Source organism: Bombus impatiens, unplaced genomic scaffold (assembly GCF_000188095.3).
Source record: "Bombus impatiens unplaced genomic scaffold, BIMP_2.2 scf_0640, whole genome shotgun sequence".
NCBI lineage: Eukaryota > Metazoa > Arthropoda > Insecta > Hymenoptera > Apidae > Bombus > Bombus impatiens.
Window position 1 is genome coordinate 825,635 of NT_177059.1, and position 20,352 is coordinate 845,986.

Genomic DNA, 20,352 nt, shown 5'->3' on the forward strand with positions numbered 1-20,352 from the left:
TGAGTGACTGATCTGCGGGTGTGTATACCCGGTGGAAGGATGTTGACCGTTCGAAGGATGTAAAATCAGAACTGTCTTGGGAGACGATGATGTGTCGGAGGAAAGCTAAGGATGGGTGTGTCTAGCGCACGGGACCATCGGATTTGTTGGTGCCGATGTTAGTTAAGAGAGTGAGGGAAATAGGCTTCGTCGTTAATTGGTTAAACGAAGGGTCTTAACCGCCCTCGAGAGAAAGTGGGTAGTAGGAGGAAAGTTGCATCATACGTGAGAAAAACTAACTTTCCCTTGTCCAGCCGTGGTAGACAATAGTCTTTAGAAATTCTTCGGAAATAGGACCTTTACTAGGAAATCTATGAGATTTATGGAAGGTACTTGAGGCTATTAAGGGTACGCTGCGAGTATCAGAAGACATCTGGTTGCCATATTGCCCGCGGTGTGTGGCCTGGGCTAGGTAGAGTGTTACGCGACGTAACACATTTTTTCCTATCATTAATAGCAGCTGAGATATCCAGATGGGGCTATTTCTATATGCATCACCTTGTGCACATTGCAATGATTTTAATTTTTAAAAATTTATTATCTCTCATAGTAAATGCGTAGAAAACTATTATTTAGCATATAAAATATAGAATTGAGTTTTGTTTTCTGGTAAAATAATGTTCGAAAATATTGTAATATTTTAACATAATTTCTTTTAATTCTTCATTGATATAGCAAAGAAAACAAAGGCACCACTAATGGCAAAAGCTTTACAGTTAATAAAGGGGCGATATAAACGGTAGTTCATAAGAAATTGATTAACATTCAACAATTTAGGTAAGTCATATGTTATGTTACAATAGATGTTAAGTATAATATGTATAAATATTTTATAAGAATTTGTGTATTTCGAACAGAACATATTCATGTGAAGTCCACATACTGCTTCAGGCATTCCGAGATTTACCAAATCGACTATGCCAAAATAATCGCCGAGTGCTTTTGTATTTACTATAAACATTATAATCGTTTCGTCATTGTAATCGTTCAGTTTCGTCAGTTGTACAGTAGAAAAGCAATAGTGCTGAGATTTCTTGATAATGCGAAAATTCGAAACCTTTTATTCCACAAAAATTGAAAATTGTAATATCTTTATAGAAAATTAATCAGTATAAATTGACAATTTCCAAAAAGGTATTATGACATTTAATATTTTTTATGTTTTGAGAGACACAAAAGATCAATTGAAAGGTTTTACGGGGACAAAAAATTTAATTTCGTTTAATGTATTTTATTAATAATGTTACTTAGAAATAAAATAAGAAATTGCAAAAGAAAATGCAAAACTACATAAGTACATAATAAATATGTCCCATTTGTTGCTGTGATTCTCCAATTTTTTTAGATTACAATTGTAAATATTTTTTGCGTGATCTAGGATGATATACATATAACAGTTTAAATGAATATTTTAAGAAGGGGAATGAAATTACAGATGATTATCGATAGTGCTAAGAATGTATTACGTATTTTACATTCTTCCATGAGCCACAGTGAATTTGGAATATGTATTCGTGACAGGGAAGCTGTTGTAGACTTATACATATGTATGTATATGTATATGAAGTTAAAATATATTTATAAATAGTTAATGAAATATGTAATGCATTATAAAGTAATTTCATTATCGTGAAGGGAAAGAAATAAAACTATTAATTATACTTGGAAAATTGTAATAACGAATTATTTTAATAATCAGAAGTAAACATAATCAGTTTATATCTATATTTAAAAGATCGCTGACGCATTTGATACGCTTGGAAATTTGAGGTCACAAAAAAGATTAAAAGCCTAGTTAGATCGATAAACAAACAAACATTAATACAGCGTTTAATATTTTTGTAAATGTTTATTTGAACAACAAATGGTCATCGAACATTCTACGATAATAATGTAATATTGTAATAATGTAACGAATTGTGATTTGTTATAGATATATGTAACGCGAAACATTAATCTTTTTTTATAATTCCTATTATATAACATATAGATGATATAGTATTCATATTGATTTAAATTATCTTTAATATATAATTGGCCGAACAAATTGTGATAATTTTGAACAAATTGTAAATTCCATTAAAGTAAATCGTGTTAAAATGATGTTTTTAAGGAAGTTCGTATTCTGTATTGTATTTAAGCAATTCTATATAGATATATGTAATGAAATAAAAAACTTAATCGGAATGTTAATTCGAACTAAAATGAATTTTGTTTAGAATACAAACTAATTTTCTTTTAAAAACATGACTTTCATAACAGTTTACTCGTTTTGCTATTATTGAAATATATGTGTATCACAAAATTTTTAACGAACTTTGTCAATGATTTCTTTGGACTTAACAGAGGTTTTAAGGGTGAATAAATTTTTGTCATGTAAAGTAATTAAAATATCATATAATAAAAACATGCTTGAAACATCATAAATAGTTTCACATCTGTTATAAATTCTTAAAACAAGCAAGAAGAATTCCATAGACACGTTATATCTTCATTGTAATTAAGAAGAAGCAAACGTTTGATCAATTTGCATTATCATCGTTGCATGTAATTAATTTTAATTAAGTTTATTTAATTTTTTAAATTAAGTAAGTTATTTTCTTAAGAAACGTCGTGTATAATTAGAGCATTATGATTGATATTAGGATAAATGGTAATCATGTACGTAATCAATTTTTTTTGCTGGGCCGGGTTCTGGTGAACGCGCTGAACCTGCCTTGCGCTGGCCCTGCATATGCATATACAGTAACGTTTAAGATAATATATTTAAGTTGTATTTATGATATAAAATATTAGCGATTATGTAAAATATTTTAATTTTGATAGTAAACGTAATTTTAAGAATCAACATGTAGATAAGTTTAGGGAACCTCGGAAATCCGAAGGCTGCATGCAACCATTTGCGTAAAATGTAAACGTTCATATTTAAATATTTGATTCCGCCTTTACATCGATATTGTAACTTACGTTAATTTCTATACCTGTTTCGTTTTTATAATGGTGATTTTACTCTACCGTATAACGCGTAATACATAATGTAGACCGATATTCATAAATGAACTATTTTACATACTACGTTTACGTTCGACTGCTTAGTACGTGTTGTGTGCTAAAATTTCAGGGTTTCAGTTTAGCTGAAACTAATGGATCGAAAATTCGAAAAGTTACATTTAAAAATACTTAACCGTAAAAAAATATCGTCACGTTAAGTTCCTTCAACTTTTTATACACCTACATATTTAGATCGTAATCATCATTGTCAGTGATTATTATTTCTTATATATATATATATATTTTGCTTGAGCAATGGGTCAAAAAATCGAAATCGGAATTGATATTTTCGAATATTAGCGAAGACGTACATTAATGTATGCATGATATTTATTTTTTACGAATCTTTTGTTTACACTTAGGTCTAATAATAATAGGAGAATTAAACTTAAAAAATTTAAAGTAATAATATAATAATATTATATGAAGTAAGAGTATACATACAAGTATATGTATGTTGGCCAAACATAGTTAATTATATTATTCTCAATTATGTTTATTTACGATTAATTTCATTTGAATACAAGAAATTCCTCGTTATACAATTCCTATAATTTGTTAGATTTTCATCTCTCGAATAGAAAAGTTAGATTTGTACATGTATAATAAAAAGCAATAAAACAAATGTCTATCTAAAGCGAAAATATAGCATTTACACAATGTATATATATGTATGAACACTATATGCATTCATGACGTTCATTAATTAATATGACTAATTTATATAGTGTTAACGATTTAAATGTTAAAACGTTTCGAAAAACTTCTTCTTTACGGTTCATAGATCGGCGAAATCGAAGGAAAGGTAAGACTATTAATTTATTGTGATTAATAATATAATTAATTTGTGATCATTTGAAACGATTGAGTTAAAACGTCGTATTCATCGCAATCATTGTTAGATAGAAAATAATGTTCCTTTAAATATTACATAACTTATTTTACAATTTAATGTACGTAATTAATATCAATAAACATTTTTTGATGGAAGTTTACAAATGTTTTTAGGTTTATCGCACCTACCATTAACGTGGAATATTTATTGCTACGTATATTATAGCTACGTTTATATTTTCTGTACTTAACAAAATTAAAATCTGTTTAGATAATTAGATCTATCTTAGGCGATATTAGGCGACATATCCATATATCTTTTATAACTAAAAGAATTACAATAAAATGAAAAATAGAGTGAAATTATTATAAAATAATTGCTTATTTATCCGAGTTTTATATAGTTTAATACATTGCTGTATCATTAATTCATCAAATATTACGCAAAAATCTAAATAGGATCATTTGACTCCAATAATTTTGATATCTTTGCCACACGAGAATATCAAACATAAGTAGTAACAATTACATTATCCGTTCCAATTGAAAATAACGTGAGCGATCATTAAGTACATGGTTATTGTCATAGCACTCGTCAGCATAATTGGAAAGCCCACCCTGAAATAAACGCATTGAAAATTATTTGGCGAAGTAATTAAATTATTATAACACGAAGAATGAATTAGCTACAAGCTCTTGTGAAAATGATATACATTTATTCGCGATTTAGTGTTCAATGTGAATTCGAAATATCATTCACGATCAGAATATACGGTATTTGATATTGGACTAGTTAATAGATATTTTGTACGATTAAAACGGATTAAAATATAAGTCAAATCAATTTTTTCATATGTATGTATAATGTTAAATTATGATATTTATATCAGATATTAGCCTTACGTTACGAATTTAATAAATAAATAAATATTCGCAATTTAGGCAAATTTTTCAAAATGCAACATGTTAAGTAAAGTATTATTAAATATCTGTAATAATAAACTAATAACTGTAGAGGTCCGTAGCAGATATACCAATTAATCAAATCATACTTAAGCAGCAGAACCTTCATAGTAAAAATCAAAGACACATACTCTGAAGTTAAAGAAATCAAGGCAGGAGTTCCGCAAGGAAGCGTCCTAGGATCAATTTTATACACATTATACATGGCCAACATACCAACAACTAACAATAGCAAAATACTGACATTCGCGGGTGACACAGCTGTACTAGTCAGGCACACTAACCCTGCAACAGCAGTTACATTACTACAGGACCATATCACAAAAATAGAAAAGTTTTTTTTTTTTATTTATTTATTTATTTTACAATTTTACAATTTGTCCAGTAGGACAGAATAGAAAAGTGGCTTCAAGCAAAACAAATTAAAGCAAACCCCTATAAATGCAAACACATTAAATTCACACTGCGAAAACAGAAACCACCAAACATTGTACTAAACGGCACACATATAATACAAACAAGGCAAGGACCTTGGACTTCACTTAGATACACGACTCACATGGAAACAGCATATTAAAACAATAATAGACAAAATACAGATGGCAAGGAGACAAATCTACTGGCTAACAAGTCGAAAATCCAAACTAAGCATAGAAAACAAACTAAAAATATATAAAATGGTCATAAAACCAATCTGGACATACGGAATAGCACTATGGGGAACAACAGCAATAAGTCATATAATCAAAATAGAGGCAATGCAATCTAAAATACTCAGAACAATAGCAAATGCGCCATTCGGAAAGACCTGGGAATACCAATGGTCAAGGAGGAGATTAACAGATGTGCAAGAAGGTACAGAGAAAGAATAGCAACGCACCCGAACCGGCTGGCAGCAGAAACGCATCAAACATAAAAAGAAGATTAAAAAGGAAACACCCAACAGATCTCATGAAGGACATAACCTAACAAACAAACACTCACCACACTAAAGAAATAAATCAATCAAATTCGAAGATGGTATCCCACTGGGGGTAGCCATCCACATGTTATATTATTACACCACTAAGCTATAATATTTTACCAAATGTCCTACTGGACAAATTGTAAAATGTAAATAAAAAAATAAAAAAAAAGTAACTGTAGAGGTAAATATAACAAATCGCTTAATCATAATGTATAATCGTTACATTATAATACTATTATCATTAATATTATTTTCGTACGTATTTTATTTCAAAGATCTATCGACTAAGATACGAATTAAGATACAAATTCATTTATGAAACTTCAACGTTTTTTTTTAAAATAAACGATTTGATTATTACTTATTTATAAAATTCGTAACGAAACGATATATATCTTATTTTAACGTGTATCAATAGTTTTTATTTTAAATGATGTAGCATGTAATTAAATTTTCTCTCTATTTATAGATGTATATATATTATATTTGTTATATTATATATTTTCCTCTATGTATAGAAATAGAAAGTGTATAGGAGCGCACTTACTTGAAAAATTGGATAAAAGAGAATTTGTATCCATGTTGTTCCGCAACTCCTACGCAAACTACATTAGCAGTAGCTCCAATCAAAGTCCCATTTCCTGCAAATATTCCCATCCATTCAACTACATAAATCACAATAAAATCCGTCTGTATTGAATTCTTCACTTTTGCAAGAAAACGTGACAATGATAGCAGGAACATCATGGTCATACCGTTAAATCGGTAAATTAGTTTCTTTTACATTACGCTCTAGCCGATAGACAATTAAATTGATTCCATTGAAAAATAATTTCACAAAATTAAAGACTTAATCAAAATGTGAAGCGTCAGTATTGATTTTTCAAGGCATTTTGTTCTAATTGCTATGTTTGCTTTTCTGTATTTTATAATCCTTAGAAGTAATCATATATTTTTTTGAACAGAATGTTCATTAGATATTTCAATTTTTAAATAATATGGGCCATTATTTTTGCAAATACTATTATTAATTACGTTAAAATGATTATCATGCAAATTTCTTTACCTCCCATACAAGCGCCAAAAGCTAAAGCCCATACCAGGGGCTGCAGTGGCAGTTTCAGTTCGTTATTTTGAGCCAAAGCAGTAACGACTCTTATCATCATCGTTGACAGGGGCACGTTGTCCACGAATGCACTTGCGAACGCCGACACCCAAAGTAGTAGCAATATAGCTACCGCTAATCGTGACTCTTCATTCACAGATAGGATTATTTTTTCTGTCTGTTTTCCTATCCAAGCAATTAGGCCCAGACGCGATAATGCCTGAAGCATAAAAGTTAGAATTATTCGAAGTATTTACTTGATATAAAAATTTGAGATCAGAGATAATAATCAAACTCATTATGTTTATATCTTCTGTTATAAAAATGGTAAATGAGGTAATGGTAATGGTAATTAGGAATTTTATTATCATAAGATATTCTTTCCTATTTTTCTATTGTATGTTTCGGAATGTATTCGGAATTTAGTTGGCCGTCCGTTTATGGCACGGACAGGCCCATTTTCCTCATTAGGAAATTCCGAATTACCGGTTCTCCCAGGGCAGTAAACGTAATGACTCGAGGCCAGGAAGAACCCAGGCAAGGACCAGCCGGAAGGGTACGCGGCAGTTCAGCTTCAACCATCGGACAGTACACACAGGACGACAGAGTCCTTACTGAGTTCAACTACAAGCAACGAAGACTACAGACACAGGACGACAAAGTCCCAACTTAGTTCAACTACAAGCAATGGAGACTACAGACAGAGGACGACAGAGTCCCAACTTAATTCAACTACAACCAACGAAGACTACAGACAAAGGACGACAGAGTCCCAACTTAATTCAACTACAAGCAGCGAAGACTGCAGACACAGGACGACAAAGTCCCAACTTAGTTCGGTTAAGGGCTACAACGAATACAAATAAAGTGCCATCTAAATCTAACACTCGAGTTATTCCATCTCCTCCTCCTTGAACGTTAAGTCATTCGAGGTACGCGATATCGACCGATCGGTTTGACCTGACCGGTTGCTCTTTAGTCGATAATACGCAACAGTATGTATTTAAGTACATGTACATATATAGATGTAGCATTACTCTTAAGCGTTTTATAAATATCATTTTTATACTCATATTTCACAAAATGTTCTAAAAGTAATAATATAGTAATATCATAGTATAAGTATATGGATAATTTCCAAGTATTTTATACCTCCATAAGAATAAATAACGATGCAAAAAATAATAAAGTGCTCCATTCTACGCGCGCCATGAGACCATCCAAATCTTCGCTGTCAGCTAATATTAATAACAAAAGAACGCCTAATAAAGCGGTCCAGCCTAGTGACAGGTGCAGATTTGGAATACTGTGCAGAAAAAATAATGTGATCACAAAGATCAACGTAAATCCGGATTTCGCTAGTAACCACTTGTCTCGAATAGGATACTGTAACATAAAATTGCGATTAAAGTAAAATTTAGCGATTTATAAAAGTCTTTTTTCCGCTTAAATCTTTCTTCTATAATATTGTAATCAACTAAAATAAACGTTATAATTATTAGATAGATTGTACAATCATTGCTCAATTAGATGACAATTTAAATTAATAAGAAATAGAAAGATACTGTACGTATACGTGATTAAAATAGTCGATATTTACTTTTTCCTGAAGTTCTTCGAGCGTGGTTTTATATGTTTCAAGGGTGACACTGCCTGTAATTAGCTTTTTTTTTAACTGTGAGAGTAATCGTTGAACCTTTTTTAGCAAAGTCTCCCTCACTAAATTTTCGTCTTTACTGTAACTCGACAAACTTGCCGCAGCTCTTTGCCAAATGGCAATTTCATGCCTTAATTCCTAAAACGATCGCATAAAGAAACCCGTTAGATATTTTTCATATTCAGCTACTTTAGCGATCTATGAGAATCGAACTTTGTTTTTGTATCGTTAAAGTACGTAAAAAGTTTACGATCTAAAGAATTTTTAGCTTATTTATGATAACTAGACCGCGGATGTTTATGCAAATTTGTGTTTTCACGAAACAGAAGGAATAAAAGCTAGGCAGAAGTTTGTTTCATCCTTTAAATAAATACCAAATACATATTTTAGCGACTACTGCTTATATGTACGTATTTCGGACATTTCATATATCTTTCTTTGTATATTACGCTATACGCGTACTGTGCATTTCTATGTTTTTCAATTTAGACGTATAAAAATCCGCCGTCAAGAATCTAGAGATAACAATTGTTGAGAATGTTCGTACCTGTACATCTTGTGGTTCGGCGAATTTAAGAACAGCTATGTCTCGGAAGATAAATCGCAGCTGAGCAAAAACTACAAGTATTACCAATATAACACCGATGCTCATATGCATTGTGAATGTACTAAAATCGATACCCTAAATAACAAATAACAATATTATGTATCAACGTTACCAAATTAAATGTTATCAAATGTATCAATATTATAATTCTTAATTTTATATAATAGGAAGTATGTTTCAATTTTATTCTGTGAATTTTCACAGTTACAATTTCATTCTATTCGTAATTAAATATAATATATTCAGTTTCATACTTCGTTTGTAAAATGAATGCTCGTAATAAATGTATTGAAAATGACAACCTGAGTTCGTGCTTGCCACCCATATGCAGATGCGTTAGTTATAAGAAATAGTAACTAGAAGATAATCCTAGTTACAATCGATAGATTTAATCGATAGGCTTAACATGCTTTGTTTTTATCCCTAGTATTTGTAAGTTTTTATCCCTAGTATTGCCTAGTGTGCAATAAAGGTTTTTTTGGCTCAAAACGGTGTGATAGATTTATCCATTCAATAAAATAATAACTACCGTGATCCTACCTCTGAGTATAGAAACAACAACAAAGTGCGGTATTTATGTTACCAAAAAATTATTTGTATGTAAATTATATACTTAGTATATTAAGTAAACGTTAAAGCAATGTTAAAAGTAAAGTTGAGTCAAATAAATTATTGTACCGATGTAACTTGATCCTTAGTGAAATATTTGTAGAAATCGATATTCAAAGTAATGCTTACGTTATTAATAACATCGCGATTCGATGTAATAATTACGTTGGGCGGGTCGCCTATCGGTGTCATAGCACCCCCGATATTAGAATAAACCACCATCGATGTCAATATTGGCACTGGATTTATTTCCATTACTTCGCATAATCTAATGGTTACCGGCGTCATTAACATCACTGTCGTAACATTATCGAGGAACGATGAAACGAATGTTGTAAAGAAACATAGTGTACCTACAAGTGGCCACAGTTTTCCTGCAGTTATCTACAGAAATTAAACGAAATTATATTTCTAGGAGTATATTTCAAATAGTGATATACGTATATGTACAATATATGTATAATAATATGTATGTACGCAACGAAAAGATATTGGATATTACGTTATACGTAGATATAGGTAGATACAGGCTCCGGTCTAATAACATACACAAGCGGGTATAGCGCGATTCTTTATGAATGTAGAATGTAGAATAATATTTCTCATATGACGCTTCGTTTCCGTGAAAGTCGCTAATTACTTGGCTAATTACCGACCGAGTATGAATAAAACAATCAGTATGTCAGAATACAATTTTTCCGTTTATATCTTTGTTTTCAAAAAAATAGAGTTTGAACGTGTTTCGTTATGAATTGATTTAGTACACGCATATAGTAAATCTTCAAATTTATTTTATCCGGAAACAAGGGGTCTTATTCACTTACTTATTACGTACATATACTTACTCATTTATGGAAATACACGTTAAACTTTAGTTTAGAAAATTGAACGTGTATGTATAGAATTACATTATCGCGTATGTAATTTATTTCGAATGGAAAACAATGCAGTTGTTCAATATTAATACTGGGTATACATATTAATATTGGGTATACATATATGTAAAATGTATAAACTTGACGAAGGAAGCAAGTTACCTTGTAAGCATAGACTGCTAACCAATCGAATACACCTGTCTCAGCGACTACGCCGACAATTATCATCATTGAGAATAATAACAGTAATGTATCGACATCTATCCAAGACATTAATTCATTCATAGTTGGTCTCTGGAAAAATATCTAACATATAATATTTCTGCCATAAGTGAACGTTTCTCGCGTTTTCGCGTTTCTCTAAAAAATTTTCCTAAATATTCGTTATTTTTTTTTCTTATATTACCTCGTTTATGGTTGCTAATATCGCGATAGACATAGTCGAAGCTAACATGGCTGCTAAAGTTCTATGTACAACCTACGAATACCAACCAATTGTGAATTAGAATTATTTAAATCACATTTAAAAGCATAGATAGTAAAAATAAAAATACTAACTAAATAATGCATAGATAGCTCTTAGTGGCTAATTACCTCGAATATTATAAGTATATATAATCCAAATAAGACTGCTGCGGCATACGCTATTCCATCATCTTTGTTCATTGACGATAAATCGTAACTAATAGAGATGGCAAAACTGGATTCTAGATTTGTTTTCAATTTAATTAATATCTCACCGTATTTTAGAGTACTGTAAAATATAAAATATTAAGATACATAAAATACGTATATAATAGTAGATTTGTACAATATTCGGAAGCATACGTACTAGATACTATGTAATAAAATTGAATAAAATTAACGTTGAATCAAATTTGACGAGTTACGCGTTACGTGTAATGGAAAATTGGGTAGCATAGAGTACAAATAGTAATTTAATCGTGAGATTATTATACGTGCCTTTCGTCGATATTTTCTAAATTAAAAATTTTTTGCTGCCTCTGTCCAGGAAATATATCTATCAATTTCTCCGGAAGTATTGGTAAAATCCATACATCACTTATATTCTATATATGCGAAAGGTTATGAATTAGAACGAATCTGTGTTTCTTTATTTAAGTATCAATTTAGATATTAAACATAATATAGCGTGATATTTGTAACCGTATTATGAATGTATTATTAAAAGAAATTTTAAGTTAAAAAAGAAACGTGTTTCCGGATAAAAATGAAAAAAAAGGTTCGTTAAAGGTATAGAATATAAGAATTGTCTGCCATGTAAATTAAATTATATACGTATATTTACCTTAATCTCTTCAGATCCTAATAAAAATTGATTAGTATTATTTGCCTGACCGACGAGTAGTTCTAACCATACCATTAAATATCTATCAGATACATTTTTGTATTCTACCGGTTTCATTTTTATTGGTGGAAGTAATGACCCTTCTATCATTAAATTGATATGTTTACTAGGAACTTGACCAAACATTCTGTAGCCTACGAAAATTTAAAGATTAATTTAACAGTGACAATCGTTCTCTCGTACGATACTGAAATTGAATTTAAAAATAATTCATGATCATTCTCGTGATAGAAATGGTTTAATAATATTATACGATGCAATGATCTATCCATCCAGCGTTTCGAAAAATATGTTTACGCCTTTATCGTCTTAATTACTTCAATAATTAACCAAAATTGTAAGGAAAGGGATACTTTTTATTTCTCCACTAGGTATTGAAATTTGGTGCAACGCTTCGATCCTTTCGCTCTTAATTATCAGTATTAGCTAGAATGAAAAAATACAATAATCTTATACGATATCTATTTAATCGAATACCAGTAGATATGCACAGAATATTAACATATAGTTGCGTAAATAAAAAATACTTTTCTCCGTTTAATGTATTTTTGTATTCTAAACCAATTCTGCACCAATTGTTAAAATTACACTTATCTTCGCGATTAATTATTTTCTTTCCAAGTCAAAGCTCAATCATAGAAATGTCTTTTAATACACTTACAATTTGTTTTAGTACTGTTACTTACAGTGAATATTAGCCAACAGCAACATAATAAGATTAACTTGATATAACGATAAAGCTTTGGTTTCGTTTCGTTGGTCCCTTGTGTAATTGTAATATCGTTATTCCCATCTTCATCGCCTGTTTTACTTTGCATTCTACGTGTAACATTCAATAAAAATATTATTCATTCATTTATATAAACTAATTCTCGTTATTAATATACAATATCATAATCCCAAATAATTTATCGTGGGTAATTATTCCAACTGTGTTTGGTATTGAGTTAATTGTGTTTATTACTGTTTTTGGCGAGGAAATAATACTTGAACAACGATTCGCTTCACTTATTAAATGAAATATAGTGACGTAATAAATATGTATTTTATTTCTGACATTTTATATATTTTTCCATATTACGTAATATAATACATACATACATTCTATCATATAAATTCTCGTACTTGAAATTTACCATAAATACATATATATATATACACGTTCTATTTACGAAAACAGGTGTTTTTAATAAAAAATACTGTTTTTTATTTACGCTATATTTTACAATTTTAATTTAAACGTTAAAGGAAAGATCTTGCGTCACTTACTTATGTGGCAATGCAGACTGTGTCCCAAGAGACATATTTACTACCAGACAGTCTTTCTTCGCTTCATCCAAAGATCTGCAATAGATTATTATTATTATTTGATTCGAACGTTCACGTTCTGTGATCTACTCTTTAAAATAAACTAATCAAATGCTGGATATATCAAAAAAATATACATGTACGTAAACTCTATCAAAAATATAAAACATAGAACGTATTATCATTCGATAATCAAAAAATAGCGAACTATCATAGTATGTAATATGTGTAACGGGATATGTGCTTTAATGATCGCAGTAGCCGCTTTTTTATGTTATTCCTTTAATAAAGCACGTTTAAAGAATATCCACCTTCCTTCCATAGCTTGATGAACACGATCATATTCCCTTTGAAAAACTGCCAAACTAGGATCTAAGCGTATTGCTTCTGGTAGTTGACTCCAAACACGGAGTACCTCTTCTGGGATTTGACCGAGTATTATCGAACTCGTAATAGATGATGGAGTTACTGTAATGTAACGGGCATCATAATGTTCATTATGGATCATAATCTATGTTGATATCGTATATTAATTATCACGAAACCATGGAAATTGAAACTGAATTAAATGAAAATATAATTTCTTCCACAAACATGAGAATCTTACAGTTTGCTAATAGTAACTTTACAGTATGAAAAAGAAGAAAATAATGGAAGCAAAGATTTCAAATTAAATTGATAAAAGAATCAATTACATTGTCCTTAATGTACTCTGATATATGTCAACGCATGGATGTTACTGTGATGTTACCTGGCGTACCACGACTGCATCGAGATCCTTTCCTGAGGAACGACGGTGTCCGCAATCCTATCTCATCTTCGCTTGTATCTTCTTGAGACATTGCGAATCAATATGAACGATCGCTAATCAACGCAAATTAATTAGGTAATATGTATATTTTCGATATTGCATGGTACCAACAAACGTATATATGTATGTATCTATTGTATATTACATATAAGATACAGCCTCGATTGTTAGACAGCGGAGATATAAGATTATTTACCAAAAAAAAAAGTGTCCACTTTGATTTAATCGAACGAAGAGGATAATAGAAGCCAGCGCGATATTTCATAATACTATACACGATCTTGGAAAAAACATTTACTCGAAGAAAAAGAACAAATTTCCAAAAAATTAATTAGAAAAATCACTTACAGCAAAGGATTGAAATGTATGGTACATAAATTTGTTTCCGTAATGTTTGGCGTCGCAGTTGCACTGCGGTTGATGAATTTTCACAAAATATGGTACATTTTAACTTTAATCCACCACTGTACTCTATGTACGAACGGGAACACTAAGAACATGAAACTACGTTTGATATATATGATGCTAAATTGTAAATATAATATCTTGTTCTTGTTGGGGGTCATATTCTATGTTTACGTCTTTACATGTGTAATATACGTATATATATACGTACGTATGTACGTATTTCCTTATAATTCTGTTTAGTTTATGTTTGATACGAACTACCCTGCATCTAGGTCGGTTGTAATTACATTTTTCAGCATAAAAGTATGCAAAATTTTGTTAGTGCCTATTATAGAGTGTACTTTGAAGAATCAAATAAAATATGATACAGTATGATAAGGAATTAATTTTATTAAAACTTAAACTTCTAATATGTATATCGTAACTATTTTATAGTAATAATTTCTTGGTTTAGTCATAAGCAATCCTTAAAAATGAGACAAGTACAGCAACGTGAAGAAGTATTCCAAGATACTGTAAAACACACATTTTCAAGGAATATGGCTGGTCTGATCTTGCCTTTATTTTAATCTTGGTGCTACTGCAAAGTTGAGAAAGAAAGAAATATTGAAACGTAATATTTATCGTACGAACGCTATCGGAATATTAAAACTTATTTGATTCCATATCAAGTAGATACTACATTTAGTATTGTTTGGTACCTAATCGATATCGGTTTGTGCGAATCGGTTTATATCGAAAAACAAAGAAGGAAATTTCTACGTAAAGTGATTTTGCGAAAACATATTGTATGTACATATTACTAAAAATAAATAAATAAAAAGACATCTAACGCATAAGTATAAAAATATCGCGTTAATCGCTAGGTATACGTAATAATATTACGATAATTGTTTGTTCTAATGTTAATTAAGAAAGAAAGTGTGTTTGTTATTTGTACAGGTGGTATAAAATAAAGTATATACCCAACACGAGACATTTCACGAGAAGAAAGTGCTTGGGGTCTAATTCGCCACAAAATTTCGTAAGCTGCGACTTCACCAGCTTGGATCGCACCGTCTATCGTTCCAGGCCAATTGATAGCGTATTCGCTCGAGGCAAAGAAGATTCTTACAAAATCGATAAGTTTTATTAGAAACGAATACGTTTTTCACTTATCAAATCAGCGTTCGTTTTACTCGAGAGGTATAATAATTCAATTATCAATAACAAGCAGAAATTAATAATATTTTATATCGTTACACGGCATATCGTATATTTTACGTTAAGAGAAATGGTAAACCAAGTATGTCAAAAACATATATAGAATACGAAATAGATCCGAAATATTCAATTTTTAAACATCGGTCTTGCGGTACTACTCTACTAACAAACTTGGAGTTATTTTTATCACCGAATTAACGAACCTAAAATTATGACGTAACCTTTTCCATTTTTGGATCTTAATTATTTTCTAATCTTATGACACACTCAGTGGTAATTAAGTTCCTTCCTTACCAGCAAAAACGAATGTGCTTCATCTTTGATTACGTTGATACCTAAAAGCATCCTCGTACCTTTCGTAAGAAGCTTCTGTATGATTAATATAATCCTGAATGGAAATGGGCTTCAGGACACTCATAGGGCAACCAGGTTTCATTTCGTCATTTATCAACGACTGATCGTATTCTTTGTATCGTAAAAATCTCGATGCTTCGACAGTTTCGTAACAATCTTCCAACGTGTCAAACAGTCCTCTCTTATGTGTTTGTTCGAGATTAGGTTCGGCAAGAAACCCAGCGAACACGATTCCTTCCGTGTTGCCTAGAGTTGCATCGTAAATGATGTTTGAATTGTTACTAGAATCCCAAGTGGTGATAATATCCTTTGTAGAATTAGATCTCCAAAATGGTTTTTTATAAAACACATTGAAAAACACATTTTCTGCCGGTGTGTACAATGTTTCGATATTTATTGAGGAGAGAGATGGTTCGATAATGATACTGCTCTGCATTGATGGAGGTATCGCAATAACTACGAATTCGCATCTGTAAAAAATGATACTAATCACTCGTACTTAAAGCTAAACTGATTTCGACACTTGTTATAACAGCTTTATGCATGTACGTAATATGTACTTATTGTGGGTGTGTATGTGTATGTTATGTTATACGAAACATTTTGAAGTTTCGTTAGTAAAGCGTAATGAAATACGACTGTCGTTATTATATCGATAAAATTTGAGCTTAATTTGAAAATGTATACAAAAGTTATATAAAAATTATTGCGAACATACACTTGGTAAAGAATTAGTATACCTACAACAGGAATAATTGTCTTAAAAGTAGAATTAGAAAAGTAGAATACAGATGGTATCACAAAAATGTCATGGTTTATTATTTTATATAACGCAATCAGTAAGACTGTTTAAATATTTTGATAGTCTTTGCGAAGTTTGCGATATACGTATAAATACCTTTTAACCTTTATGTACATGTTCAGATTCGTTTCTTTCAGAAATGTTTCGTATCGCATACGAAATATGTTCATAAAATGTGTATTTATCTCATTGTGTATATGTATTTATCACTAAAGATACGCACGAGATAGAGCTACCCCTGCATCGTTACAATTCCTTCAATTATCGATTTCTTATAAAAATATATATTTATTTTTGAATTATTAAAACGTATACCTGAAGTAATTCCTCGTCGTAGACACATAAGCTCGATCATCATTGAACGTAATTTTACTAACTGGCTCTATGCATCTTATTTCTCCATGCTGTCGTAAAATATTCTTTAACAGTGTATGCGTAATCGTACACATACCATCCTGCAGAAACACAATACGAATATTGCAAACAATTAATCAAGGTAGGAGTTTTTTTCCAAGCAGAGGTCAATAACTTATCGCAATTTTCTTGAAATATCTATACATCTTACAAAAATGATCGTATACGAATTCCATGTATAGCGTAATCTCTTACTTGTACGAAATATCGATTACTATCACCTATCATAATTTTCAATCGATTTAAAAAACCTGATGCTCCGTTCAGCATAACGAAAAACCAAAGTGCTGAGACGTTGTTGAGGTCTCTTACAGCTGTGAAAAATTATAAACTGTTTATTCATTTTCTGTTCAATTTGAATTTTCTTAGATATCTTAGATATCTTTCCTCGTAATTACTACGTTACTTGTTACTTTTTCATCTTGAAATTTACAAATTACACTACTACGATTTTACTATTATTTACTATTATTTAGTTATTACGTTTCGGTAATAAATTCGTTCGTCCTTCACGACTGTCTTTACATTTCGAAGAATGTACAAATACAGGTATTTGAACATTTTGGTGAAAGATATACGTATATTAATAAATAAATAGGGTAAATAAATTATTTCTTGGTTATTGATAGACTTTATATTACAATAACACTTGATATGCTCTTTTAAGAAAGGACGAATAAACTTGCTACTCCGTCTACTATACCTACATATATACGTTCATACATATGTAAAGGTACGTATTTATATGTTTTATAAAAAAAAGAAATACAATTGTTTAGTAATTTTTGCTAAAAATTTGAAAGAAGCGTACCGCATGTGCTGCAAATATATGCTCGACATAGTGATCGTGCATACGGGAAATAAACGATTTTACGTAGTAGTTGTTCGACACTTGTCTCGGCAAGATACTTAGCTTCCTCTTCGTTCTCCGTATAATTACTAAATTTTGAGTTTAATACACTTTCTTCGATCTAAGTGAAAAATAAACTTTTACGCATGATATATCGAAACTGCAGCAAAGTAAAATACTTTGATTAATTTTTTCGCTCGTGATAAGATATCGAATATTTAAAGTTAAGTATAGCAGATATATCGATTTATGTTACCGTTCGAAAAAAATCGTGAACCTCGGCTCCATAAAATTTCGGTAAAATTTCAAACCATGTATCGTTCGTGCACAGTACTTTTTTCTTTGTCTTGTTACGAGATGCTTGATCAATTTTTATATGTAACCTCTTCACTAGATCGGTCACATGTTTTTGCAAGGAATTGGCGTGATAAGTATTGCTAAAGTTTTTTTGTAAAATGCGACCTCCTATTTCGCCTAATTTTACACAAGCCTAATAAATATATTTGTAACAAAGATGGCATTTTTAAAAAATTTTAACGTTTCCCACCCATAATAGCCTTTAAGAAGGGTTAATAATAAAAACAACTTGCTGAAAATAATCATACATATCCGATATCGAAGATCGAGCAAGGATCAAGATATATTTTTAACATTTCAAACACCGACTTTATATTTTCTGATTTCGAAAAATATTTACTATTTGCTTCGATGACTAATACATCTAACCCAGTTTCTTTTCTCAGAATGTTATATGCGCACGTAAGACCAGCTAAACCTGCTCCTATAATTATAACATCGTAATCGTTCTCATCCTCTCTAACGGACTCCTCATCGGCAAAATCAGCAGCCATGTGTTTCCTGTTGTTATTTTAGTATTTATAGTTGTTTAAACGGAACCGAAGAGAAGAATTGCGGTAATTTTTCCGATTTTATCTGAAGTTGACTACTTAAACGCTTAAAAGAGTGCCTGTATCGTAATAATAAAGAAGAAGCGTTTGGTGAGTTTAATTTAATAGCTGGCTTCGTTTATAGCTCGAAACAGTCTATAATACATATACCTGATTCTCTATTCTGATATCTTTGATTTCAGAATCAGAGTTCTATTTTCTATTACGAGATCGTCGCAGTTCAGTTAATAACGATACTGATATCACAGTTAAAGCGATCATTACCCACTACTAACCACTAATCGCAAGTAGCGATTTAGTCGCGTTAAAGAATGTAATTCACTCCTAGTTGAAATCAATGAAAACTACGAACCTTGTTACGACGATAATTTTTATACGAAACCAAACGAATCGATCTGCCGGCTGAAAATTTATTTTCCTTATATATTAACGCTAGAGTCTATCCTCGGGATAATTTAAAAGATATCGCTCGTCGATTATCTTAACGATTACACCTTTAGTCGAGTCTAACAGGTCTTTCGCATTTTTACCTATCTACCTAAACGTAAAACGTTTCTTTTTGTTCATACAGCGACGCTACCAACTAACTTTCGATCGTTTTCAAAAGTCTACTACAATGCTATCGACTATGACCGATACGATGTAACCAATGGACAACGGATTTCTCTCCATCCTGACAATTTCATCCTGTTACCTGACAATTTCATCACGCTAGCAAAATGACGCGAACTTTCACGTACAAATTCCAATACGCAACAGCTCAAAAATAACGGTCACCGCCGTCTCGAAGCAGCCAGTCCCTTGATAATTCAAGCAACTTTTAACTGCAACCTTTATAACTCCCGCGATGGCCACCTCCTTTCCCACCCCCTGTATTCCCTTTCCTTCCGGTTCGTCCTAGAAGCGTTACTTTCTTCCACCCCCTTTACGACTGGTCTACTCTCTCTTTACGGAGCTGTACATCTTAAATAATTGATCCTAACGTAGTTGCCAGTGTTTTTATAACTGTTTTACCGCCGGCTGTTGCCGCTGTGATATACATTATTTAGCCGTCGGTTTTTAAACTTAAGTCCCTGGGCATGGAGGTGTGAAAACACCCAAACAACTATCGGGGATGCGCGTGTGCCTCTTTGATAAAAGTATACGATTCCGAGCTTCGTTAATCCCCTTCTTGGCTGGACGCGTCGTAAACGTTGCAAGGCTTTCTTTCAATTCAAA

General features: G+C 31.3%; 3 protein-coding genes across 4 annotated transcripts in view; 1 reads left to right on the forward strand and 2 right to left on the reverse strand.

Moving 5' to 3' along the window:
* Positions 1–20,352, forward strand: part of LOC100748421 (transcription elongation factor B polypeptide 3) — a 29,154-nt gene that overhangs the window by 5,265 nt on the left and 3,537 nt on the right. Inside the window, exons 9-10 of one of the 2 annotated variants that reach the window (XM_012389305.3) lie at positions 715–816; positions 897–1,217. In XM_012389305.3, coding sequence (XP_012244728.1) covers positions 715–782 — 68 coding nt within the window. In that variant the 3' untranslated portion in view covers positions 783–816; positions 897–1,217. Of the gene's footprint in view, positions 1–714; positions 817–896; positions 1,218–20,352 lie in introns of those variants that run through there. The other variant, XM_012389306.3, reaches the window with a different exon arrangement.
* LOC100746897 (P protein) lies at positions 3,544–15,093 on the reverse strand. The gene is made up of 18 exons (XM_012389304.3): positions 14,544–15,093; positions 14,136–14,248; positions 13,696–13,852; positions 13,346–13,420; positions 12,763–12,895; positions 12,430–12,502; positions 12,017–12,210; positions 11,671–11,777; positions 11,302–11,461; positions 11,114–11,185; positions 10,870–11,001; positions 9,962–10,216; positions 9,164–9,298; positions 8,560–8,754; positions 8,112–8,345; positions 6,921–7,179; positions 6,402–6,495; positions 3,544–4,542 (listed from the first exon to the last, which is right to left on the reverse strand). The coding sequence occupies exons 2-18, from the start codon at positions 14,224–14,226 to the stop codon at positions 4,455–4,457; spliced, it is 2,454 nt and encodes an 817-aa protein (XP_012244727.1). The 5' UTR covers positions 14,227–14,248; positions 14,544–15,093; the 3' UTR covers positions 3,544–4,454.
* LOC112213376 (amine oxidase [flavin-containing] A-like) lies at positions 16,120–19,077 on the reverse strand. Its single transcript, XM_033322452.1, has 4 exons — positions 18,924–19,077; positions 17,572–17,690; positions 17,278–17,417; positions 16,120–16,630 (listed from the first exon to the last, which is right to left on the reverse strand). The coding sequence occupies exons 1-4, from the start codon at positions 19,075–19,077 to the stop codon at positions 16,120–16,122; spliced, it is 924 nt and encodes a 307-aa protein (XP_033178343.1).

Bases quoted from the DNA above. Each gene is read 5' to 3' on its own strand.
- LOC100746897 (XM_012389304.3), bottom strand. From the start codon at position 14,226: ATGTCTCAAGAAGATACAAGCGAAGATGAGATAGGATTGCGGACACCG. The intron at 9,299-9,961 runs GTAAGCATTACT...TTTGTTATTTAG, and splicing joins ATCGCGATGTTATTAATAAC to GGTATCGATTTTAGTACATT. The intron at 8,346-8,559 runs GTAAATATCGAC...TTTATGTTACAG, and splicing joins TCGAAGAACTTCAGGAAAAA to TATCCTATTCGAGACAAGTG.
- LOC112213376 (XM_033322452.1), bottom strand. From the start codon at position 19,077: ATGGCTGCTGATTTTGCCGATGAGGAGTCCGTTAGAGAGGATGAGAAC. The intron at 17,418-17,571 runs GTAAGAGATTAC...GTGTTTCTGCAG, and splicing joins GTAATCGATATTTCGTACAA to GATGGTATGTGTACGATTAC. The intron at 16,631-17,277 runs GTATACGTTTTA...CATTTTTTACAG, and splicing joins ACGACGAGGAATTACTTCAG to ATGCGAATTCGTAGTTATTG.